Source organism: Myodes glareolus, chromosome 1, assembly GCF_982192425.1.
Source record: "Myodes glareolus chromosome 1, mMyoGla1.1, whole genome shotgun sequence".
NCBI lineage: Eukaryota > Metazoa > Chordata > Mammalia > Rodentia > Cricetidae > Myodes > Myodes glareolus.
In genome coordinates this window covers 69,964,148-69,989,657 of record NC_142026.1, presented here as the reverse complement: position 1 = coordinate 69,989,657, position 25,510 = coordinate 69,964,148, and the positions used below count along the sequence as shown (strand labels likewise).

The 25,510-nt window shown below is 42.8% G+C and overlaps 2 protein-coding genes and 1 pseudogene across 3 annotated transcripts; 2 read left to right on the top strand and 1 right to left on the bottom strand.

Moving 5' to 3' along the window:
* Positions 1 to 1,191: 1,191 nt before the first annotated feature.
* Positions 1,192 to 10,236, bottom strand: LOC125395492 (zinc finger and SCAN domain containing protein 4C). 2 transcript variants are annotated; one of them, XM_085692262.2, is made up of 4 exons: positions 9,860 to 10,236; positions 4,281 to 4,734; positions 2,532 to 2,691; positions 1,192 to 2,446 (listed from the first exon to the last, which is right to left on the bottom strand). In XM_085692262.2, the coding sequence occupies exons 2-4, from the start codon at positions 4,650 to 4,652 to the stop codon at positions 1,470 to 1,472; spliced, it is 1,509 nt and encodes a 502-aa protein (XP_085548388.2). In that variant the 5' UTR covers positions 4,653 to 4,734; positions 9,860 to 10,236; the 3' UTR covers positions 1,192 to 1,469. The 2 variants fall into 2 exon arrangements, with proteins under 2 accessions (XP_085548388.2, XP_085548383.2); XM_085692257.2 differs by lacking the exon at positions 9,860 to 10,236 and adding an exon at positions 7,896 to 8,309.
* On the top strand, positions 6,689 to 20,397 carry LOC146895946 (zinc finger and SCAN domain containing protein 4D-like). Its single transcript, XM_087911842.1, is given in 7 exon segments — positions 6,689 to 6,693; positions 8,678 to 8,804; positions 18,146 to 18,346; positions 19,463 to 19,622; positions 19,720 to 19,955; positions 20,039 to 20,297; positions 20,300 to 20,397. Coding segments are annotated over 7 exon segments (1,086 nt in total).
* A 2,238-nt stretch (positions 20,398 to 22,635) lies between these two features.
* Positions 22,636 to 25,438, top strand: LOC146895945 (N-lysine methyltransferase KMT5A pseudogene; annotated as a pseudogene).
* The last annotated feature ends 72 nt before the right edge of the window (positions 25,439 to 25,510 follow it).

Here is a 25,510-nt window from a genome sequence, read left to right as displayed (position 1 = left end):
GAAATGACTCAGTGGTTAAAAGGGCAGAGGACCTGGGTTTAGTTCCTAGCACCTACATCAGGCGGTTCCCAACTACATGCAACTCCAGTTCCAAAGGACCCAACACCCTCTGGTCTTTTTGGCTCCCTGCACACATGTGGTACATATGAATCCACAAAGGTAGATACACATATACATTAAAAGACTCTTTAAAAAAAAAAAGTGTGCTTTGGGAAATTGCATGTGAAGGTAAGTGCTGGCAGAGACCAGAGAATCATCACGAATTAAGGAAATACAATGAGGGGAGGAAAATCAGTGCCCAAACAAAATTAAATACCTCATCCTAATAGGTTTCCCCCTTGTACGTTAATAAACTATTTGCTCTGGGCCACTGATGTGAGATTCCCTTTTGTATACTGTTAATATGTTTTATTATTACTGGTTAATAAAGAAGCTGCTTTGGCCTATGGCAGGGCAAATTTCAGGGAAATTCAAACAGAGATAGAGGAAAGAAGGTGGAGTCAGGTAGTTACTGAAGGAGAAAGAAGCTAGAACCTTACAGGTAAGTCACAGCCTTGTGGCAATACTCAGATTAGTAGAAATGGGTTAAGATGTAAGAGCTAGTTAGAAATATGCCTAAATCATTGGCCAAACAGTGCTGTAATTAACATAGTTTCTGAGTGATTATTTGGGTCTGGGCAGCTGGAAAATGAAAGCAGTCTCCGTTTACAGGCCACATCAGTCTCCTCTCTATCCAGATGTGGTCCTTTGTCCCCTCTGAGACCCGCCCCCTTTTCCCTGTCCCATTCCCCTTGTCCCCCATACCCTATCTCCTTTCCTACCACATCCTAGCTTATTCTAACACAGACCTTCCCTTCTACCCCACCTAAAAATTACACCTGAAAAGTCATTTGGGGCTGTTTTCTGCCTTACTGGGAAAACAGTCACTTTCTTTACCTTTAATAAAGTCTCTCTCTGTGAAAACAGGTGTTTAGATGTGGTTTGTGCCTAATCCAGGGACTGGGAGGAAGTTCCTGCCCTGTAGGGGTCTCCTTCACTATGAGCTTCAGGTCTTTATACTCACAAGGGGTACAAGGTGGCAAGAGAGGCTCTGCCACAAAATGGGGAAGGTAAGGCCCAACAGTCCTACACAGAGACATGAACTAACACATATACCACACAAGAAAATGCATAATACATTGCACACAGGAGAAACACAGAAGCATCAACATTTATTTACTATTCAGAAAAAAAAAACACCAGACACTTTTTAGGCATTTGGTAAACTTAAGTGACCAAACTTTCAAATTCCTCATCTTTTTTACCCTCACATGCCAGGAGGATGAGCTAATAGATGGGAGGAACAATCCAGAAGTTAAATGACATATTTTCACGGGCTAAGTGCTAGTTAGGAGCTCCATGGCTCTCCATGCACAGATGAGACACTGAGGCGGAAGCCCCACTAACGTCAGGTGAGGAAGGCACACAGTTCAGTATGATTTGTGGTAATTCCTCAAGTGACGGTGGTATGTGGACGACTGACGGAACCTATGGTTACACAGAGAACAGGTGTAGGGCTTCTCTCCTGTGTGAATCCTCTCATGAGCTTGCAGATTGGTCTTGTGGCTGAAGGACCTGCCACAAGTGCTGCATGAGAAAGGCTTCTCTGGCTTGTGTACGGCCTCATGAATTTGGAGCTCTGAGACTTGATAGAAGTCTTCCTGACAAATGGGACAGACAAATGGCCCCTCATTCCTGTGTCTTTTCTGGTGCATTGACAAGCTACAGGAATATTTGAAGGCTTTGGGGCATTTATCACATTTGTATGGTTTGGGATCTATGTGGAGTCTCTCCTGGTCACCCACATAGAGAGAATTTGCCTCCTGATTCTGGTAAAGAGGAACAGGCTCAGAGGTAGGTTGCTCTGGCCTGGAGAGGAGCCCTGGTACCACCATTGTGACACTTTCAGAAGAATGGGGTGCTGGAGGCACTTCCTGGGACCCAGATGTATCCCAAATTGCTTTTCTGGAATCCAAGAGCACTCCATAAGGGACACCGCCCTGTTCAAGTTCAGGATATTGCCCTCTCTGGATCATGAGAAGGGAATCTCTCTCATCTCCGAGACTGCTAATACCACCATTTCCACCAGTAGTATTCAAGAAGGTGTGGCCATCTTCTGCGTCTTCAGACTGGTCTGTCCTGGAGAGATACACTGGCTGTACTTCCATAAACATATGTCCATAAGAAGATGCACTCAGGGACTCTGCCTGGTACCTGGAGGTGCCTTGCTTTGCTTTCCTGGAATCCCAGAGAACTCCGTAAGAAACACCTCCTTGTTCAGGCTCAGGATGCTGCCCTGCCTGGATAATGAGAAGGGAGTCCGTCTCATTTCCAGCACTACTAACACAACTATTTACTTCACTACCTTGCAAGGAAGTGTTTGAGTCATCTTCACTGCTTTCATCTCCTGTGGAAATAAAGAGTCTATGAAACCGTGCCCAGGAAGGGATCCTCACACAACCTCCCTCTTCTCTTCAGGCTACCCTACTCACCTGTTGCCAATATCACATCCTGTGGAATCTGCAAGGGTGTTCTTGCCTTCTCCTGTGTTGTAGTTCTGAATGACTGCTGTTCTTTCAAATGCTTGATGACTTCTTTTAAGGTCATGTTCTCAGAAAAGAGGGCTTCCTGCCCCTGCATGGAGACATGAACCTGTAACAAAGCCAGATGACCACTGCCAATGAATCCATGGATTGTAGAAAAAATCTGCCCTCAACCTGTTTGCCCAGGATCACTGAACTATTGGTTAGTTCATTTGTTTATCGTCATCCGTAAGGATGTTACCATGATCCTCAGAAACTCAACTGTAATACTGGAGTGCCTGCCATTTTGGAGTCCTAGCCTCACACTGGCAATTGTTATTTTCTGTCTTTGAACCTCATTTCCACTATTAGGTAGCTGAGGCTTTCTCATCCCCCATCTTGTCAGTGGTCTCTCCCTATCTACCTATCACTTCACTTTGCTGTGTAAGTGGTCTTTATTTCTAATACCTATAATATGTTGTTGCTCCCATTGACTACTAGCCCTAGACAATCACCTTTGACCAAAAAATGCCCTTAGTAAGAAAGCTTTAAATTAGGTTTTATTTATTTATTTGAGTTCTTAACAGAAATAATTCCTGTCTGAAACTTGTCCAACACATACATAATCTTCCCGAGTCATACACTGCCTCTGCGCTTAGGCACATGACTAGCAAATTAGGACAGTAGTTTACTTGAAATTAAGCTTCAACCATGAATTTCTCAATTGAAAACGAAGTGCAGGTGTGCAACTGTGGAATAAAACAAACTGTGAAGTGGGAACGTGTTTACGGAATAAAAGGACTTAAAAGTAGCAGGGTGTAGTGGGTGACAGCTTTAACCCAGGACCGGAGGAGGAAAAGGGCCAGCCAGGGCGACACTACAAAACCATGCTTCAAATTGAGAAAAAAAAATGAAAAACTAAAAAGTAATTAACTAAAAAAACTGACCAAACCAACTGACATTGAAGCCAAAAAAAATCTAAAACACTATGTTTGAAGCATTTCTTCACCCACCATTTCTGTCAATAACTTAGATTTATGCAAATCTAGACTTTGAAATAAGACCCAATATAATTACACAAATATTAAGTCTCTCTGGATTTAAAATTTTGCACCCAAGTACCACTATTCACCGAGGCATTTCCTATGGGTGTGTTGGTGTTGTGTAAGCATGTGAGAGCTGTATTCTAACATAAAAACCTTACTCCTGCCATTTTGCAACCCCAGTATTTAAGACAGGGTATCTTCTGACATGTAACAACCAACTTGGAAAGTCAGTTTCTGCATCCCAGGTCTGGGGATCACAGGCCAGTGCTAGGAGCCAGATTTTTAGCCAAATTACCAACTCAATTATTAAGATTATCACATGGGCGCCTCCCTGAATTTAGCCATGTCACAGATCCACAGCATCGCCTCTAAAGCCTCAAAGGCTCTGTTCGAATGTCAACTCTCCAGTCTCTCTGTCACAGTACAAACTAACGAAACTTAATTATGATCCTCAAACAACTGATGCACTCCTTTCTGCTTTATTCATGCTAATTTGGAGCACTGTACATTATCCCCTGTATAATTTTGGAGGCAGAGAACAATCTCACTAATAACAAAAATAAAAACAAAAAATAATAAAAGTATCTCAATAACACCACCCTCTCCTTATTTATTCCCAGATGCAAATGACAGTCTTTCCTTTCAACCCAGCCATCTCACCTCACTCACTCACCATGACAGGAGGCTTCAAGCACTCGTCAGTCAGACCCTCCATGAATGTCCCCAGGTTTCTGCCACTTGATTCCCACTTCTCTTTCACGGCAAACTTGTCCTTGCAGCGCCCAGTTTTCAGAAACTGCTCCAAGACCAGTTGAGAAATCATCTGCTCCTTGCTCTGCTTTTCTGGTTGTAACCATGAGGTAAACATCTTCCAGAGTGTTTGCAGTTCCTTCTTTACACAGGAGCCATTGTCATTTGGGGCAAGACGAGTACTTGAAAAGTTAGAGATGTCTTCTTCCCACTGTACAGGAGAAACCTGGGTGTCTGGTTCAAGGTTATCTGCTGGTGACTTGGGCTTAAAAGATTCTCTGAGCTGTGAAGCCATTCTGGTCAGGATTCTCAGAAAGAAGTTTGATATCTGCCTTGAGACTTGAAGATCTGTTTCAGCAATTCGTGGATGTGAAAAGCTGTATGTTAAAAAGAGACGAGACACAATAATTAAAGTCAAAAATCAACTAAGAGTTCTGTCACAGATGGGTTCATGGTTTCCTGGCAGTGCATACTTCATCCTAGCGGTACACAAATGCATCCAGAGAACGTATCAAAGAGTAGCTGCAAAGCAGAACAATACTTGACTCTATAGGGAAAAAAATCCTGTGTTAAGGAACGGAAGACATCCCATAAGCTGCACACTACACACAAGCTGTGCAGTAGCTCGGGGCTGTTTCCTCCTTGCGAAAGGTAAAGTTATTATGACCGATCCTCCAATTTTAAGCTTCACCCTTCTTCTCCCATTCTGAAGTGCCATAAAACAGCTCTTCCATTAAAAGTGAATGGCCAGCAACATTAAATTTTGCAGCAAAGACACGTCCATTATGCACACATCACTTGGTCCTATCCTTGAATAGCTTCTAGAATTTAAAATGTCAAACCCTTAATTAGAGAAGTTGTCCAAAAGACCACACTCGACCACTGAAATCTCCCCAAATAAGTGATGCAGACTCTCCCACAGCCCACAAATAATAGCAGGCAAAATTTACATAGTCATGGGCACAAAGAAGGGAAATCGTTCTTTTCTCCAACCTTAACCTTCTGGGATAAATCTCCAGGGTGTTTCCAGGAAGTAGTGGGAGGTGGGATGTGTCCTGGGTCTCTGTGCTATCTCATCTGAGATTCTTTCCAACTTGTCTCCCTTTTATAGTGCCTGGCTTCAGTTAATCAATCTGTGAGGCTAATAGATTGGAGAATGTGATTGGACCCGACCTCCTATGCCTAGGTGGCAGCTCACAATTTTTTCCTCACTACCCTTTACTGGGGTTCCATAGCTGCCTCAGTATTTTAAGCATCACTGTTGGTCTTTCTGTCTTTCTTTTTTCCTCTCTATGTAGCCCTAATTGTCCTGAAATTCTTATTTAGACAAATCTGGCATGGAACTAACAGAGATCCACCTACTTCTTTCTGCTGGGATTAAAAGCATGCGCCACCATGAACTGGATTTCTCCAAGCATTCTAAGTATTAGGTTAAATTCTATGCCCTGAAATTCCCGAGTTGAGATCTTTGTATCATAACTGTGCTCAACCTTATCACAAAGGTCAAAACCCTAAATGCCATCATCCCAAAGAAAGATGGCAGTTCAGTGAAGAAAAATTCTGAAGTCCCTTAGACTACACTGATGAAAAATTTGAATGGTGAAACCCCAAGCTGTAGCTCTCCTAGAAGAATAAAAACAGATTCCTGATGGTGTTAGGAAGACAAATTCTGGGAGCCGATTAGTGAAAAGGTGTGCCAATGGGTGAACTTCACTGCAGAAACCTATCCTTCACCTGCATTGACATTCATTCCTGTTGATGAAATTCTGGATTTTAATTAAGTTAAAGCAGCACTGATCAGCTGACACATTAATATGAAAACAGCTGATTTTGCAGGGTGGTGGTGGCGCACGCCTTTAATCCCAGCACTCGGGAGGCAGAGGCAGGCGGATCTCTGTGAGTTTGAGGCCAGGCTGGTCTACAAGAGCTAGTTCCAGGACAGGATCCAAAGCTACAGAGAAATCCTGTCTTAAAAAAAACAAAAAAACAAAAACGAAACAAAAAAACCAGTTGATTTCAGGAGGATAAGAACACTCATGCCATGTGTCACCGTTGTCTTTCTGCCAATAGTTTTCTTCTGAGTATGGAACTGATTTCCACCCACCTGGAGCAGCACACAGTCATGACAAAGGGGAGGTGGGAACTGAAAACTGAACATTCATCTGCGCATATGTCAAAGCCTAGAGGAAAGACTCTTTCAATTCGCTTCTCTTTTCTCAGGCTGACTCTGAACCTGGTATGCAGTCAAAGATGATCTCAAACTTCTGATACTGGAACCTGCACCTCCTAAGTGCTGGGTGGGGCTGCAGGTGAGAGGGACCCCTAGGGATTATGCGGTATGGGTAGTAACTCGAAGACTTTTGGAAAGTCGGGCAAGCACCCTACAAATTGAGCCCAGAGCGATGTAGAAAACTAATGTGGATTAATCAGCTGAGCAGAATCATGGTCTACCATTAAAAAAAAAAAAGTTGCTCCGTCTTCTACCTAGGGAGGTCTACAGAAGCAGTTAACCCTGTTGCACATTGGCCAGGATTATGGAACCTTTCCACAAGTGGACTTCTGCGCCTATGTCTGTATTACTCGCTTGTGTGGAGAATTTTTTCTTTTGATTTGAAACTTTAAATCATTTGGATCGTATTTCTGTTTTCTTGACAATTTAGCACAAAGAGTATTTCACTTTTAGAGTTCTCATGTGAGAAAATAAGAGCAACAGGCTGAGCAGTTTTCCAGTGCTGAGCGTGCTCACATGGGAGTCAGCTTTTTCTATCTGCCTGATGTGTACTGGTAAACAGTGATTACACCAGAGCTCAGTAGTAGGTATGTGCTTACCACACATGGAGCCCTGTATCTGCGCTTTATAATCTGTTGTTAAACCCCACACACCCAGCATAGTATCAGAGAGATTCCCAGAACACCCACTTCTAAAATTAGCATTAAGCTTGCAAAAGACTTAGTCACACCATAGAAACGACAATGGCTGCACCCAGCACTTAGAACGGGGCTTAGTGCAAGCTGCTTTTGGCACTCGGCCACACTCTGCCTGATTTCTATAAACTCTGGCAAACACGGTGTCGAAAATGAAGAGAGGATGGGATGGGAAAAGGTGCCGGTCAAAAGTTGTTGGCGCATGCCCAACATGCATAAGCGAAAACACGTAACCCAGCATTAAAACCGTGCAGAGGCCTGGCGGTGGTGGTGCACGGCACGCCTTTAATTCCAGTACTCGGGAGGCAGAGGCAGCAAGATCTCTGTGAGTTCGAGGCCAGCCAGGTCTACAGAGAGAGTTCCAAGACAGGCTCCAAAGCTACACAGAAACCCTATCTTTAATAAAAAAAGAAAAAAAAACCCTGCAAGGATGGTGGACGTTCATCTCAGAGCAGTGTGATTGGTTCGCTTTTATTTCATTCTGGATTTTCTGCCTCTCTCGTCCACTCTCGGTTTTGTGAGGAAATTCATGCAGTAACTTTAGCATGAAGTACCTCATTGAAAGCGCTATCGGTCACCCTCAGCCCTCTGTCCATTTGGAGCTGTTACATACCTCCTAGAGAAACGGGTCCCTGTGCAGGAGCCGAAGAAGCCTTGTTAGGTGCTTTCTAGAAATTCTGGGGTCTTCGTAGGCGCCTACAGTTGGGGGATGAAGTTTGTAGCTGCCTGTTGCTTTTCCTGACGGACCTGGATATCGCCTCCCTTTTTGCCGCCTCTGTCTCCTTAGAAGGGGTCCTTAAGGTCTGCTTTCTAGACAGGCATGTGAAAGGGGCACTCTCGTGCAGCTTGCTACTTGTAGGCCAGCCGCACCTGCGCCTCTGATCCTCACAGACTGCTAGCTTTGTTTTAAGCTTTGTTCTATGTGTACGAGTGTTTTCTGTTTTGAGTAACACATAACCATCAATACTTTCTTTCTCTCTCTCTCTTTCTCTCTCTCTCTCTCTCTCTCTCTCACACACTACACACACACACACAGACTCACACACAGAGACTCACACACACACTCCTTTTTTGATTTTTAATACTTGGGGGGAAAAGTCTCCGCTCAGGCTGACCTAGATCCCACGGTGGTCCTTATGCATCCCCCTCCTACGTGCCACCCCTCCCCCACCAAGATCTTTACAAAGGAAAAAAAATCCCCCACACCAAGCAGCCTGTGCAAGAATGTTTACAGTATCAACATGCCTTGAGACTGTCTAGAGAGGAATAAACAAGTGGAGCCGGGTTAAAGGCAGCTTGCAGCTTTTAGGTTATGTAGCATCATCGAGTAAACATCACAATTCCTATCTGTTGTCATTTAATTTACCCTTTTATGAACCCCCTCTGCTTGTTTAGTGGAATTGAGCCCACATTTCCTTATGAACTCTACCTCACATATAAATTCCAAGAAATAAATCAGTCTGTACCCATGTATACATTTTCCAAGATCATCTTAGTAATTGACCGCCCTTCTCTTCTCCCGGTAAGATTTGGAGTTCGTTCACAGAAAGCATTTTCCAGTTTGAAAACTATTATCTAAAATTGTGTTCTGTAGTTCTCAGAAATAAATCAAGAGTCCACTCTAGTTTCTTTGCTAGCAAACCGATATATAAATAAAACATAATTTTAAAACATTATGATATTAAAAACATAATTTCATCCAGGCGGTGGTGGCACATGCCTTTAATCCCAGCACTAGGGAGGCAGAGGCAGGCAGATCTCTGTGAGTTTGAGGCCAGCCTGACCTACAAGAGCTAGTTCCAGAACAGCTAGGGCTGTTACACAGAAAAACCCTGTCTCAAAATAAAAGTAAATAAATAAATAAATACATACATAATTTTATTTAAAAGGAAGACTTCCTAAGATGTTATGTGTCCTGCAACTACAATGATAAATGTGAGTTGGGAGCCTAAGGGAGCAGATTGCAAAGGCCCTGTGAACTACTGAAGTTTGTTTCTTCTGGGTTTGAACTCAGCCTTCTCATATGGGCCACATTCTTGAACTGTAGAGAAAGCACTCATGGGCTTGGGAAACTGCTCAGTTGACAAAGAACTTGCCATCCAAGAATGCTGACGTAAATTCCAATCACCCAAACACACATAAATCTAATCACAGTATCCCAGGTATCTTTAATCCCACTGTCCCTGGGATTAAATAGAGACCAGAAAATTTTCAGAAGCTGGTCAGCCAGCTAAGCTGGTAAGAAGCAAAGACAGACACCCAAGGTTCTTATCTGACTGCCACAGATATGCTGTGGCACACATGCACTCTCACATAAAACCTCATACACGCGCACGCACACACACTCAAAGAGAAAGTTGCTCAACTATGTTTATTGCCACCCTATTCCCAATAGCAAGGAAACAGAATGAGCTTGGATGTCTATCAACTGATGAAAGTGTGAAACTAACCAGTTTTCCTGGGGAGATGCAACACACACGTCAGCTCACCCTAGATAGGGAACCCATGACAGACCAAAGCATGACTACCACCAAAGTCCAACTTGGTGAACCAATGAGTTTCACTGGAGTTACTTACAGGAAGAGGAGTGAGGAAGTGTTTCCAGGAGCTGGAATTACTCAACAACAGCTGTATCACCAAAGCCCACCCAAGCACAAGGACAGTTCACAAAACTGGGGAACCTGGAGCACACTGCATATCCTACAAGCAGCTCAACAGGGTAGAGAGTGTTCTTTCCGGGTGTCTCAGTTGGTCTAAACCTTTTCCAGGCATTGTGGCTGGTTTCTTTCCCAAGGTAGCTGATCTCATCTCAGAGCCATCTCTGAGTCTTCTCTGAAGTTCAGCTCATCTGAGTCTTGGCAGTTCAACAAGGCCAATAACCTTCTGTACAGCTTCTTTCCAGCTTCTGTCCAGCTCAGCTTTACTTCGTCTGAGAGTGACACTCAGATTTTACTGTTTACTTTTAACAGAGAGGGGCTTACTGAGTCTGGTCGGTTTCAGGGACTTCCTAAAACTGTTTTGAGTTGTTTAGCTTCCTGTTTCAGGATGGAATGTTTCCATCATTGAGGAAACTATTCAACAGCAGGTAATTGTCAAGGGCGAGAGGTCCTTGTGCTCACAGATAAGCACTAGGGAAACCAGGAATGTTAAACATGCAAGGTTATCTCTTCAATGGAGGGGATATAGACTTGTTTTCTACCCTGGAAACTGGGGAATGGGTGTACTTAACTCTTAACAACTGCGGTGGCCTGCCTAAGTGTAGCAAAGTAAAGCCAGTCAACATTCTAACCTGAGGGAGGGTTTTATTACACCTCAGCCCTAACTGAGGAGCTATTGGTAGTCCATATTTTCTAGGGAGAGATGGTCAGTTTTCATTAAGAGTACAGGAAATAGTAGGTCACGTAAGCTCCAGTTGATAGCCACACACATGTATGTTTTATATGTACAGCAGAAATTACACTGGATGGTTTATCAAAAATAGTAGATGTGAAGTTGGAAGAAATTGGGAGTGTGGTAGATATAGTGTACTTAGAAGGACAAGTAAGAGTGAATATGATAAAAGTGCATTGAATTTGCATATGACATTGTTAAATAATAAAAATAATGTATTTCAAAGCTATGCCAACTATCATTGTAATGGATTAATAAAAAATGCTGCGGACCTCCAGTGACAGCAGGCAGCAGAAATGCTGCAGATCCCCAAGCGGTGGCAGGCAGCAGGCCATGTGGTGGCAGTCAGGGGGCAATGGGTCCCAAGAGCAGCCAGTACCAGTCAGGGACAACTATTGAACAGTGAAATAAATCTATATTTTACATAATGTGATTTGAAAAGGGAGGCAAAGGCCATTCATTGCATTTCCTTCCTGCCTGCCTATTAATTCATTGTTCTTGGGAGCTTAAAAATACTGCTATGGATGTCTGGGCATTGGAAAGAGTTCTCAACTTGTCCTGTGTTCATCAACTTCAGTCTTAACATTAGTTCTTTGTGCCTTCTGCATCCCTACTTGAGACACTGAGGGCTCCCAGAGATATTTTCTTCCTACTTCTTCCTAATTGTTTCACTGGATTTGCTACTGTGATGTGGACACTGTAGAACTTTAAGACAATTCTGAAGCCATTTATGACAATTTTGAGCCCTCTCAGTCTCAGCAGTAATGCTCCTCTCTTCCCCCCTGGGAACCAAGGACCTAACAATTGCCCACACACATACTGAAATGTTTGGAACTTTCGATCATCTCCCTGAGTCCTTGTCAATGTTCTCCAAATAGAACTCAGTTATTGAATAAGGGCAAGATAACCCTTAGGTGTTGACTCAGTGAATGATGTTTTGACTTAGGCCCTGGGAAAGGGGCAAAGTGACCCTCAGATGTTTTCCCTTACCTCATCTGATCTGGTAACCACTCTCCAGCCAATTATTGGTAATAGCCCCTTTCAATAAGCCAATCATAATAGTTAAAGAACAATCCCCAGACACCCATTCCTTCTGTGGTTTTTTTCCTTTAAAAATAGCCTGTACCAGCCATTTGGGGTCTTTCTAGCCTCCCGAATGCTGGAAGACCCTGTCATGACAGAATTAATAAAATCCTCATGCTTTTACATCAGCTGTGGTGGTGAGCGATCATCTCTGGGGGCAACTCCTCCTCAGTGATTGGACTCTAGGGTTCAACAACATCTCTACACTGACATGTAATTAATGGAAACTCATTTGAAAGTTTTCTCAGCCCCTTATGTAGAAGGTGTTTTACTCCAGGGTTGAAAGCTTAAACTGACTAATATTATGATCCTATTATAAATCTTAGGATCAAATTATGATACAAACCCAGAGTTTAAAGGAAAAAAAAAGGATTGTAGTTGCATTCAGAACATAAAAAAAATCCCTGTCTTCTTTTTTGTCAGCAATAGAATCTTCCATGTTGTCCTTTTAGGAAGTACCATGGGAGGGGAAGGGTCAGGCACAAAGCCACAAAAAAATATGGTGCTAAGTGAGAAGCACTGTATATGGAGTATCACTTCACGTTGGTCTTAGAATTAGCCTTGCCTTCCATGAATTCTGAGTGTTCTCACATATGGATCATTCCAAAGTTGGTTTTTTTTTTAAAAAAAAAAGTCTTATTTTCCAGGGATATTTGGATCTCTAATGCTGCAGTGAACAAGGGCAAACCCTTGGTAGTCAAATAAGACAGAGGGCAGGAGGCATTCAGGAGTTGTCTGAAGTACAACATAGAAAGTGAAGAGGCTGAAGCAGACCCATCTCTGTCTGCAGAGAGAGAGGTATGTATTTTATTTGGGGAAAACATGGCGTTTGGTAGTTATGATGTGAAGATTATGCTCTAAGGAGGAAATAAAAATGATTGACCAAAAATAAGGAGCTTTTTTTATTGTCTCTTCTGAAAGACCCCCAGTGGGTGTCTTTAACACTTGGAGACCCTCGCCCAAGAACCAAGTCCGAGCCACTGGATGCAAGAGCAAGAGGCAATTTTTATTGTTCACACGGGGTCTGTGGGTGTTGCAGTCACGTGGAGGACTGAGCGCCCCGGGCTGGGTTTTGGGGAAGATTATATGGGGTTGGGGTAGGCAGAAGCAGGCATACAGAAGCAGATGCAGGCGTACAGAAGCAGATGCATAGTTACAGGGGTCTCATTGGTCAAGTTTAATGAGGCCATGAGGTCACGCCTGAGACAGGGTGTTGGCTCTTCGCTGGGTACCTGGCAGCTTGGGGACTTTCCATTCCTCCCCCTTAATCTTTCTCATGCGGGTGGCATAACTCCTGGTGTCTAACCGCAGGCATCCTGTTTATACAGACTTGACAATATCATCTGTGACCTTATTATAAGCCCCAAGACCTTATTATGAGCCCCTAGTTCTTGGTTCAAGCCTTGCTATAAAATGGCATTACAGCAGCTAAGCCAGGCGGGGGTCTTTCACTTCTTTTTCTTCTTTTGTTTTTGCAACACATTACCTTGTAGCCTATTCTAATCGCAGACTCAGTAAGAAGTTAAGAATAACTTCTCACTCAAATCATATGGCTTCTAGATCTCCAGTGCTGGGTTTCCAGCTATGTTTCAGATATCCTTATGTTTGTCTGTTTGGGTTTTTTGTTGTTGTTGTTTTGTTTTGTTTTGTTTTGTTTTGAGAGACTTTCTCTCAAGCAGTATTTACTGTCCTGGAACTGAATATGTAGTACAGGCTTGTCTCAGACTCAGAATTACTCCTACTTTTTTCCTCAGTGCTGGGATTAAAGGTGTGTGCAGGGAATAAAGGTCAATGACTTTATCCAAGTATTCTAAGTATTAGGTTAAATCGTGTTCCCTGATGCAGGACCTTGATGGCACAAGCATTTAATACCAGCACTCAGGAAGCAAAGGCAGGTGGATCTTCGTGAGTTCAAGGCCTGCATGGTCTACAGAAGTAGCTCCATGACAGCCATGTCTACACAGAGAAACCCAGTATCAAAAGACCAAAAAAAGATAAAGTCGTTACCCTACCATTGGCTAATTCATTCCCCAAATTGCGAATTCTTTCCCTATCATGTGGCATTTTTTTATTCTCCCAAAATAACTACAGGTTGAGGTTTCGACACTCAAACTTTTTGGTGTCACGGTTTAGAGGATTTCAGACTTCAGGGGTTTTTGTTGTTGCCGTTGTTTTGAAGCAGGGTTTACTGTGTAATAGTCCTAGCTTTCCTGGAACTTTTTCTTTTTTTTTTTTTCCTTCAATTCAGCTCCCTGAAACTCACAAGTATTTTTTGGGTTTGTAAAAAAATAAGTTTTAAACAGAAGCATATTTATACTAGAATGACTGTGACAGATATTTTTGCATAATGAAAAGTATCTTTAAGACTATGAAAGGCAGCATAAGAGAGAATTTTGTCTTCACATCTTTGTAACTTGCAGGTACACACCTTAATAACTTTTACTTTGTATTTTACTGAAAATTTTTGGTGAGGTTGTCCTTTTAACCCAACAAAACCTCTCAGCTGTCAAACTGCATCGGAGATCTTTGAGAAGGATAAAATTTTACTTGAGTTATTGATTTAAAAACGATAGAGAACTTACTTTGTTGGCTACTCAGACTTACTCCTCAGGATCCTCCATGGTCGTTGAGGGTTGTATTTGCCTTTTACTGTTTAGCGCAGGGCCTGCTAGGCTTTAGAAGATCCTGTGGGTTAGAAATCTGTAGGAATACAATCCCTACCTTGACCTGAATATCTAGGCTGTCAATTCCAGTGATTCTGTCCATGTCTGGAGATCTTCAGTTTAGATGAAAGGCAGTTTTTCCCAGTGGTCAGTGCTTGGCAGTTGATGAAGCAAATTGCAGTGGATGTTGTTCTGTGCCCATCTGTCTTTTGTCTTCTTTGGAAAAAATAGAATGCTGCTGCCAGGAGCCAACCTGACTCTTTTTTCTTATGAAAATTCTTTTAATAATTAAATATTTAAATGTCATATTTTCCAGATCTCTGAACAGTTGAGGGCTGTTTACCAGGTATAGACGAGTTATAACTACAGTATAGAATCTGCCTGGAGAGCTGGTGTAATGGTCTGCTATGTCCCTTTAAGAGACAAGCCATGCTCACTCCCTCCCCCACATCCACTGAGGCAAGCTCATCTTCAGCTTCTAGCCTGAGTCCTTTTTTTTCTGTCTCCCTCTCAAAGAGGCAGCTTTTGTCTCTCCCTTAACCCCACTTCTTCCCTCCCTCCTCTGTTCTTCTCTCTCTGCCTCTCTCTCTGCCTCTCTTTCTGCTCTTTCCCCCTTCTCCCCTCCCCCCTCAACCCACTAAATAAATACCCAATCACACTCTGCATGGCATGCCTATCCATGTCTCTGTCTCTCACCAATTGCGTGGCTCCCTGCCCAGGACTAGCCGCCTTCAGAGACCTGTAACATGGTCTTGTAGTGTGCCCATCTGTCTGTCTCTCTTCATGGGACTGGCTGCCCCATTGAGGTCTCTCACCCAACACACAGTTCCCAGCCTGGGACTCATGCAGCCACTCAGGGAACTGTGTCATCCCTGCCTGGGACTGGCTGTTCTCAGCACCCACTGTCCACTGCAGTCACTTGGGGATCCACTTTTATTCTAACAGTGCTGCTGTTACTCAGCCAGGCTCTCCACATTCCCTCTGGCCCACAGGCAGACAGACTGGACTCAGGAACCAGGTTTCTTTACAGCAGCTCTCCATTCAGCATGAGTGTGACTTCTATGCACACCACCGGCTTCAGTTGGTGAATTTCCCCGTTCTGGTCACCTTAACCATTTCTCAGAACCTGAAGAATTGACCATTGAGCTCCTGGCAATCTTCTGGTGCTCCTAGAAATGGGGAAACAGCCCCCAACCACAGTCTTTATGGCTATGGTTGAGCCCTTCACTGACATTCATCTCTGGATTGCTTCAACTAGCTAAAATCATACTTGGACAACCCAGGGTCAGTCATCCCACAACTGGAAGCCCACCCGGAAAATTCTGTCATACCTACATCTGCTCTTTTATCCTAATAGCAAAGCTCTGCTTCATTTTGTCAAGGCTCACCTCCAACACATACCTGAGGACTTAGAGTTCTTAAAAGCTATCATTGCCTCTTGTAAAATCTGTCAGAAGTCAGATCCCAAGACCAATATCGTAGTTTCCCTTTTTCCATTCACCAGGTCAGGGGCTCCCTTCCAGGAATGGACTGGCAGCTTGATTTTACTCATATGCATGTCCACAGTCAGATGAGTTAAATATCTCCTGGTTTCAGTGGACACTATGTCTGGGTGGATTGAAGCATTCCCCACCACTAACAAGAGGGCCCAGACAGTTTCCAATGTTCTTCTCTGAAAAATTATCCCCCAGTTTGGAATCCCAACCTCTCTTGCAGTCAGATAATGGCCCAGAGTTTACCACCCAGATCTCTCAAACTTTATCTAAGGCTCTAAACATTCCCTGGCATTTTCATAGCCCATACCATCCTCAGTCTTCAGGGAATGTAGAACAAACTAACAGTTCCTTTAAAAATGTTATTGTTAAGATGTCACAGGAACTTCACCTGGACTGGGTAAAACTTTTGCCTCTGGCCCTACTAAGGCTTAGGGCTCTCCCCAAAAGCTCCTTTTCATCTTGCCCTTTGAACTCATGTATGGGTGGCTGGTTTTAACTCGTGGCCTCTCACCAAAAACCTCTCCCCTTCCTGATCACCTGCTTACTCCACTTCTTCACTCCCTATTATGGGGTTTTATGGGATACTCTTTACCTCAACTATGTGCCAATTCATGCCCACCATTGATTAAAATAAGAGATTAGGTACAATTCTCTTCCCAGACCAACACCCCTCACCTATTTACTCCAAATGACAGGGCCTCTTTAAAGTAATTCTTGTTATTCCCACAGGCCAAACTCAAGAGACTCTCTCATTGGATCCACCTCTCTCACCTTAAACCTTTTACTCTTCCAGCTCACGATACCCCTCGTACACAGTAATTCAAACAGGACCCTGTTACCTTAAGTTCCATAGGATACCAAGATCAGCCACTTTTTCTCCAGTTCCAGAAGAATAAAAGTTTCATCACTGTACTCAACTCTCCTATGTCAAAAACTCCATATACTCTCCCTCTTCCTCTTTCTCCTATCTGCTTTACCAACGTCTCTGTATCTCCAATGTCATACTTAAATTTCCAGTTAATCATTCAACTGTTAGTACAGGGACCATCATTAAACATAGAGCTGGAGGAACAAGGACTGACAAAAGCCCAGGTGGTAAGAAACAATAATGAGTTTGGGGACATTCACAGCCCCAGACTCCAAAAACTCACAGAACAGACTTTAACATAGCAGGTTTATCAATGACTGCAGCAGTGAATCCTGGATGTTAAGGTAACACCATGATGCTAAAGAGAACAGGTGCCTTAAGATTTGCTTCAGGTAAAATATTGAGGGGTCTAATAATTTCCCTTTCTAATAATTTTCCGTTCTTACCCACTCTCCTCCCCACAGTCTTCTATTCCAACACTATACCATTCCAATCATAAGCTTTTAATATGTCTAAAATCTATTTCTTTTCAAACATTTTTTTTCATAAGCTCCCAAGAGCCAATTGGACCCATCTAAATGGACCAGACTAACCCAGAATAAGTATCATTTAATTCTTCCCCTATCATTCCTGGTCTCGGGGACCCCTGGGAAATTCCCTCCTCCACCCACCCACCCAAAAGCCCTATGTCTTCCTTTGGGACTCTTCTCCTTTAATCACCAGGATCTAAATTTTTTCCAGACAGTTTTCTGCCTTTCCAGCATCTTGTGAGGTCCAAGCTGCCGGCCAGCCAGTTCCACAAAGCCTGGAAAAAACAAAAAAGTAATCAGCCACCCCAGGATGTGGTCAAGCATCTCAACTCCCCGATGCCCACAAAATCAGCAAAAAGCAGTCGCGAGAGACCTGACAATGCCCACAAAATCAGCAGGAAGCAGACATGAGAGACCTTACGATGCCCCATTCCCACCCATTAAAGACCCCAAACTCCCCAAATTTTTATAGTAAACAAAACGGTGGAATGTTACGATTTTGGCCACAATATGACTGACACTTCCCAGTTCCAGGGCCATGCATGGGCAGAAAAGCCCTCAGGTGTGACCCACGTGAGGCATGGTTGCATTACCTACATCTGATGCAATTGAGTGAGCCCTTGCATGCATGCATGAGTTCAGTAATCTGCATGTGATGTAACCATGTAATCCCCCTGTGCACATGCACTAGGCAGCCTTTAAAATCTGGACGTGCCATCTTCAACCCTCCCCCACCCCATCTCTGTCTGCCCTCACCAGTCCTGTACACTCCCCCCAGTAAACTCCTAAGCGGGTTTATTGCATGTTCTGTGTTTCTTTCTCACTCATGCCAGGTAATTTCACAAACACTCTGGTTGCAGCCAGAAAAGCAGAGCAAGGAGCACATGGTTTCTCATCTGGTCTTGGAACAGTTTCTTAAAATCAAGCGCTCCAAGGACAAGTTTGCCATGAAAGAGTTGTGGGAATCAAGTGGAAGAAACCTGGGGAAACTCCTGAGGGGACTGACTGACGAGTGCTTGAAGCCTCCTGTCATGGTGAGTGAGTGACTGAGAGTTGATTAGCTCAGGAATAAAGACAGTCCTCTACGTTTGGGGGAAGTAGGAAGGTTTTACAGTTTTTTGTTTGTTTGTTTGTGTTTTGTCAGTCTGTAGTGCCCTCTACCAACATATTTATAGTGGAAACTACCTACTGCTTTAAATTCACATGAGGAAAACACAAAGGACTCCATGGATTATATGACGTGCATAATTATATTTAATTTACTTTCAAGTGGGAAGGGACTGGGATAAGATACTTGAGCAAAGCCTTTAAGAGTTTAGAAGAAATTCTCTGGGTTTTAAAGATGGGTTATTTAGCGAGGTGCTTATACTGCAGTTTTTATAAGGACCCAATAATTGGTGAAGAAGACCTCAAATTCAAGTAGTATGTAAAAAGAAAGGGTATTTATTTCTGCAGTAACAATCAGCATGTGAGATCAAACAAAACTGGCAACTGGGAGAAGAGAATTCAAGTTCCTTTTATAAGCAGCTATGGGAGCTACAGAAATATTTAGGTCATCTGGAAAATGATTGGTGAAACCCTATCAGTAACATTAGAACAAATTTGATTGGTTGAGATTCTAGTTTAATTTTCCCTATGAACACATTAGGGTAATGTTGAGCAAATTTCAGGTGGGGTTACAGAACTGTCCTTTTTTGGCGATTGCATTGAAATGTTTTGTGGTCTTGTGCAGACTTCTGATATCCTCTCTCCCTTGTCCTTGCTGTCAGGGATGTTGCTGATGATTTGCCATTTGTTTTAAATAAACTGAAACACAGGTACAGTTGAAATATAGAGGAAGTTAGGGTCCAATTTAGACGAACGTCATCTTTCCTCATTCAATGCATTGTCCAGTTGAAGACAATGCTGTGGCCAGGCATTACAAAAAACTAACCTTACCTCTTTCCTGGGAACAGTGACACATCACTTGTGAATCCAGAGTAAATAGTGACTTTAGGGTACATAAATTTTGAAAGCCAGAATAAAACCATTAAAGATGAGAGTTAGAAAAATGAGCTGAACCATAGTCCAGTGATGCAATGCAATCAGTTGGAGGGCAGGTTTTCTATCATCCAGATTTGTTGGCAGTGGTCATCTGGCTTTGTTTACAGGTTCATGTCTCCATGCAGGGGCAGGAAGCCCTCTTTTCGGGGAACATGACCTTAAAAGAAGTCATTAAACATTTGAACGAACAACAATCAACAACAGAGTCACCTCTAGAGAATGAAATAACACCCTTGCCAATCTCTGGAGATACATTATTGACAACAGGTGAGTGTCAAAAAGATACAGAGCCAGGGGGGTGTTGTGTGGGGATCTCTTCTTAGGCACAGTTTCACAGACTGTCTTATTTTAAAATAACATGAAGGTAGTAAAGTTGGCCAAAACTATCCCTGGAACACTAGTGAAGAAAATGGTGGTGTAAGTAGTCCTAGAAATAAGATGGATTCCCTTTTCACTATCCAAACAGACTGGTTTTCTAAAGCTGATGAGGGAGCTGTTTCTGATGAAATCCCTTTGGATCTCAGAACACATCAGGACACCGCCAGGTACCACGAAGAATCTCAGAGTGCAGCTTCTTCTGGAAATGTCCCCATGGTGGAGGTACAATCAGGGATTTCCTCCAGACCAGCGCAAACTGAAGACTTCCAGAATCATGCAGCAAACTGCACATGTGACTCCACGAGAGACTCCACAGAGACACAAACAAACACAAATGTGAGGAATGTTTCAGATCCTTCAAATATCCCTCTAATCTTTCAATTCACAAGAAAGTACACAAGAAGGAGAGGTCATTTGTATGCACAATGTGTCATAAAGACTTCTATACTCACTCAGACCTGACAGTCCATGAGATCATATACAAGGAAAAGAAGCCTTTCAAATGTCCTGATTGTGTAGTGGCATTCAGCCATAAAACCAACCTGCTAGCTCACAAGAGAATACATACGGGGAAAAGCCCTATACCTGCTCCAAGTGTAACCACAGCTACCGCCAATCGTCCACATACCACCATCGTCGGAGGAATTGCCACAAATCAGACTGAACTTTGTCCTTCTTTACCAGGAAGAGAAATTTTTTAAAAAATCAGAGGAAATTAATAAATCAGTAAAAGAATGTCAAGAAATCCAAGAAAAATCAAATGTTTGAAGAAAACAAATTAGACTGTTCAAGAAATAGAAGCAATAAAAATAATACAAACTAAGGAAATTCAGGAAATGGAAATTATAGGTAGGCAAACAGGAACTACAGATTCAAGCCTTACCAGCGGAAAACAATAGATGGAAGAAAGCATCTTATGAATTGAAAACAATAGATACTACATATTTAGTTTACAGAAAATGTTAAATTTGTTTTTCTCAACCACTTTAGGGGTCAAATGACAGTTTTATAAGTGTCGCATATCAGATATTCAGCATATCAGTTACTTATGTTGCTATTCATAAAAATAGAAAAATTACAATTCTGAAGAAGCAATAAAGATAATTTTATGGTGGGTCACCACAACATGAAGGTCGATATATAAGCGGTCATAGTATTATGACAGTTGAGAATCACTGGTCAAGAGTTTGAAGCAGGTGGTTCAAAAGTACAATGCTAATAATGAGCCATCCCCTAACCCTGTCTAACCAAACCACCAGCAATGTTTGTTAAGAAATAACAGTTGGCAACAATGTGTCTCACTCAGAAAGGCCTTTTCAGGAGTTAACATGAGATTAACTCATGTTAATCTGACCATAGTTTTCTTCCCGAAGTGTATGTGCTCATAAGAACATTCAAAGGGAATCATACGTAAATTTTTTTGAGGGCAAATCACACAAGAACTTCTTTGAAACATGTACCATCTCAGGGAGACTGTTGAGTTTTCTGACAAAGTCAAACCTTCTGGATATGTGCTTTTATCATCCTCCAAACTCGACCCAATAACATTTGCATAATTTAAAATTATGTCAAAATGTTTACAAATGCATCCTTGAAACTCAGAATGCTAGTCAATATAGTACCCATTGTGTACAATGAGAGAAAGAATGAGAAAAGGAAATTCAAAGGACAGAACATGACTGCTCCTATGTATGGTGGAGGAGAAAGTTTATTGTATGTAAAAGAGAGAGCCTAGGAAAAGACAGGGACATATTGAACAGTGACCATGATCAGACTGAGCTAAGTCATGTGGGGAGGGGGGAAGGTAGAGAGGGAACCAGGTGCTGCAACAAAGAGGCCAAAGATACAAAAGGGCTGGTAACCAAAATGTCTGGATTATACAGGGAAGAGTCCCAGGGGGAAGGGAGAGGGTGGGTATACCATACCCTGTAACAGCTAGGCACTGAGGGATGATGGGAGAATCTACAGTCCAGACCCAATCTGATATGTTAAATAGGCACCTCAGCCATTTGTCCAGGGTTTGAAATTTAACATCTTCAAGCCAATTCCGAGAGTAGAGTTCTGTGAGAAGGTAGCTTAAAGATTATTTTACTGGACCCAGGTGTCAGTCATGTAAAAGGGTTACTTTTAGATCATTAATGTTATTAGATACTTGGCAATTTCTTTGGTGTTCACGTATCCCCTTCAATTGGAGTACTATGCACTAGTACATCTATGGTCTTAGCACTCTGAACGTGCTTGATCATATGTAAAGTACTAAGGACTAAAGTTGGGCTTGTGTATGCAGTAAAACACAGACCTAAACTTCAGCTTGTCCAACTGTAAAATGGAAATGCTATTCTGTTATAGATACATGAGAACATCGGCATTGCATCTTAATGCCATGCAATATCTCCCTTCAATAAAAGCCAGGATGACTGGATCAATCAGACGCATGATGTCACTGAACTGCCTGATGTGTCTGGTTCACAATGAGGATTAGCTTCCAAGAAACATGTAAATTAATCACAGATTATGCATCACCAGAAACTGGGACAAATTCAGAGAAAATTATCTTTTCCCCCAGCAGGTAAAATATAACCAGGGGGCGGGATTGTTATTATTGATGATGACAAAGGGGCTTAATATAGGGAAACATGTTTCCAGAAATATAGATGTATTAGCCAGAGTTTAGGATTGTCAAAGAATTCTCGGGGAATATTATTTTAAGGTGTGTTTCTTTTGTTTATGTTGCATTTGTTTAACTCTGTGAAGCTGTGTTACTGTGCCTGTTTAAAACACCTGATGATCTAATAAAGAGCTGAACGGTCAATAGTCAGACAGGAGAAAGGACAGGCAGGGTTGACAGGCAGAGAGGATAAATATGAGAAGAAATCTGGGAGAGAAAAAAAAGGATCAGGGAATGAGAGAGGAAGGAGGATCTCAGGGGCCAGCTGCCCAGTCACCCAGCTCCATAGCCAGACATGGGGTAAGAAGGAAAGAAACGGGATACAGGAATAGAGAAAGAGAAAAGCCCCAAGGCCAAAGATAGGTGGGAGAAATTTTTAAAAAGCTGGCAAGAAACAAGCTAAGCTAAGTCTGGGCATTCATGACTAAAAATAAGCCTCTATGTGTGATTTATTTGGGGGCTGTGTGGGGCAACTTCCAAAAAGTCAAGACTTAAGAGTTAAAAGAGTAAAACAGCACACAACAAGGAATGCTGTATAGAGTATCAAAATGGAAGACAAGGAGTAGAAATGCAAATGTGCACACTAGGATACGGATGGAGTGGGTGGCTCAGGCCTCAGGGGAGTCTCCATGTGCATATGGGGAACTGTGAAGATACAGCACCTGACTCGTGTGCCTGTAGAGGATGGAACCACTAGCCCAAGCCTTAAGATCCAAACACAGACCATCAGTGAAGTAGAGCACAAACATACACAGTGGAGTTGCAATGTGTCTGAAACAAAGCCAGCCCAGTATCTAAACTGAATCTGTTAGTCCATTCCTGCCTTTAGAATCAGCCACTCTCGTGGGAATCACGTTTAAAGGCAGATGCAAATGCCAACAGAGTGAGCAGGAGAGGCCAATGTATTTGAGGGCTCTGTGTTTAAGTAAGCTTCATCCACCTGCAGTTTCTGGAGCTGATTGTGATAGATTGGAAGCAGCTGAGGAGGCAAGTGGTATACATGGAACTACCCCAGGTACTTGATTAACATAGACCACAGGTTCACAAACAGGGTCATTAATAGGTCATTAGGAAATGTTTCAACCCAAACTCTGCCATGGTACGAGGAATTCCTCTCGAAATAATAGTTAGGGAATAGGCAAATGTTAAATTGCTTATGATCAAGTTTTCAGACTTCAGATTTTTTCCAGTGGATTTAGAGATGAAATGATGTGTCAGGGTAACCAGTTGACAGGATTCTCACAGCTGTGCGGGCGACAAACAGGATCCCCACTGCCAAATTCTCAGGAATCATTTTCTTTTTTCTTTTTCTTTCTTTTTTTTCCCCCTTTGGTTTTTCGAGACAGGGTTTGGTTTTTCTCTGTAGCTTTGCACCTGTCCTGTACCTAGCTCTTGTAGACCAGGCTGGCCTCGAACTCACAGAGATCCGCCTGTTTCTGCCTCCTGAGTGCTGGGATTAAAGGTGTGCACCACCACTGCCCGGCCGGAATAATTTCCTATATGTGTAAAGGAAGATAAATTCACTGACATCAGTTCCAGGGTGTAAATGTTAAAGAGAGCATTGATTTCATTAAATTAAATTAAACAGGGGTCTGGAGTGATATAGTTCAGTTGTTAAGAGCACATACTGCTCTTTCAGAGAACCTGAGTTGGGTCTCCAACACCCACATTAGGAAACTCACTACCTGTAACACCAGATCCAGGAGGTCTGATGCCCCCTCCTGGCCTTCACAGGCACTGCACTCAATTGCATATACCCCCCCACACACACATACCCATAATTCTAAAAAATTAATTAGTTTAAGTCAAATAGCCACATATTCATTGACTTTATAAAAATTTTATAAAAATAATATTGTCTAAAAGTTTGCTGATTTTATTATTAAATATTTTGTATCAATCTTGGTGGTACTTGTTATATAAAACGAATGAAGTTTAATGTTTTCAAATTTTTAACGTTCTAATCATTCATCTTAATATATTTGTCATACATATTTTTGCACTGTTCATTGTTGTGGCTGTTTTGTACAGAGATATGTAAATATCTTAGGTATTCTAGAAGCAAACTGCAGAATTTGTTTAATAATGCTTTTACAAAAAATATTCTGATAGGATGCAAAGACTGTTCCAGAGGATTACATTGAATCAAGATTCTCATCTTTGGGCCCCTGTCTGCACCGTCCTGGGCCTCACACCGGGTCCTGGCTGCGGCGCGCGTGGGCTCCCTGCCGGCTGCTGGCCAAGGGCGAAGCGGGCTCTGGTAGCTGGGCCGCAGCGCCATGGGTCTAGCTGGACTGCAGGAGAACGTGTTTGCAGGGCACTCAAAGATCTATGCCTACATGAGTCCAAACAAGTGCTCTGGAATGCGCTCCCCTCTTCAGGAAGAGAACTCAGTTGCACATCACGAGGTCAAATGCCAGGGGAAGCCATTAGCTGGAATCTACAGGAAGCGAGAAGAGAAAAGAAATGTTGGGAATAGGATCCGAAGCTCTGTGAGGTCCAATGAACAAAAGATCAAAGACACCAGAAGAGGTCCCCTGGCACCTTTCCCAAACCAAAAATCTGAAGCAGCAGAGCCTCCACAAACCTCCACCCTTGTCATGTGATTCTACAGATACAGTGTTTGCCAGGCAGGAAGATTGATCTAACTGATGGAAAAAGCCGGGGTGTAATCGCCTCCAAGCAGTTCTCCCAGGGAGACTTTGTGTTAGAATACCATGGGGACCTCATTGAGATCACCAACGCCAAGAAGCAGGAGGCTCTATGCACAAGACCCCTTCACACGCTGATACATGTACTATTTTCAATATCTGAGCAAAACCTACTGTGTGGATACCACTCAAGAAACTAATCGCCTGGGAAGGCTGATTGATCATAGTAAGTGTGGGAATTGCCAGACCAAACTGTATGACATCGATGGCGTGCCTCACCTCATCCTCATGCCTCCCGCGGCATTGCAGCTGGGGAAGAGCTCCTGTAGGACTATGGTGACCCCAGCAAAGCCTCCATTGAGGCCTATCCTTGGCTGAAGCATTAACCATGTGGCCTCCCTGCCCACCCTGCCACCTTCTTCAAAGGACAAAGTGCGCTCAAAAGGAAATGATTTTTT

What these genes read in the sequence shown, in the direction of transcription:
- LOC125395492 (XM_085692262.2), bottom strand. Translation starts at nt 4,652, where the DNA reads ATGGCTTCACAGCTCAGAGAATCTTTTAAGCCCAAGTCACCAGCAGAT. An exon ending in GCTTGAAGCCTCCTGTCATG is followed by an intron (nt 2,692 to 4,280) that starts GTGAGTGAGTGA and finishes GCTTTGTTACAG; the next exon opens with GTTCATGTCTCCATGCAGGG. An exon ending in GGATGTGATATTGGCAACAG is followed by an intron (nt 2,447 to 2,531) that starts GTGAGTAGGGTA and finishes TTATTTCCACAG; the next exon opens with GAGATGAAAGCAGTGAAGAT.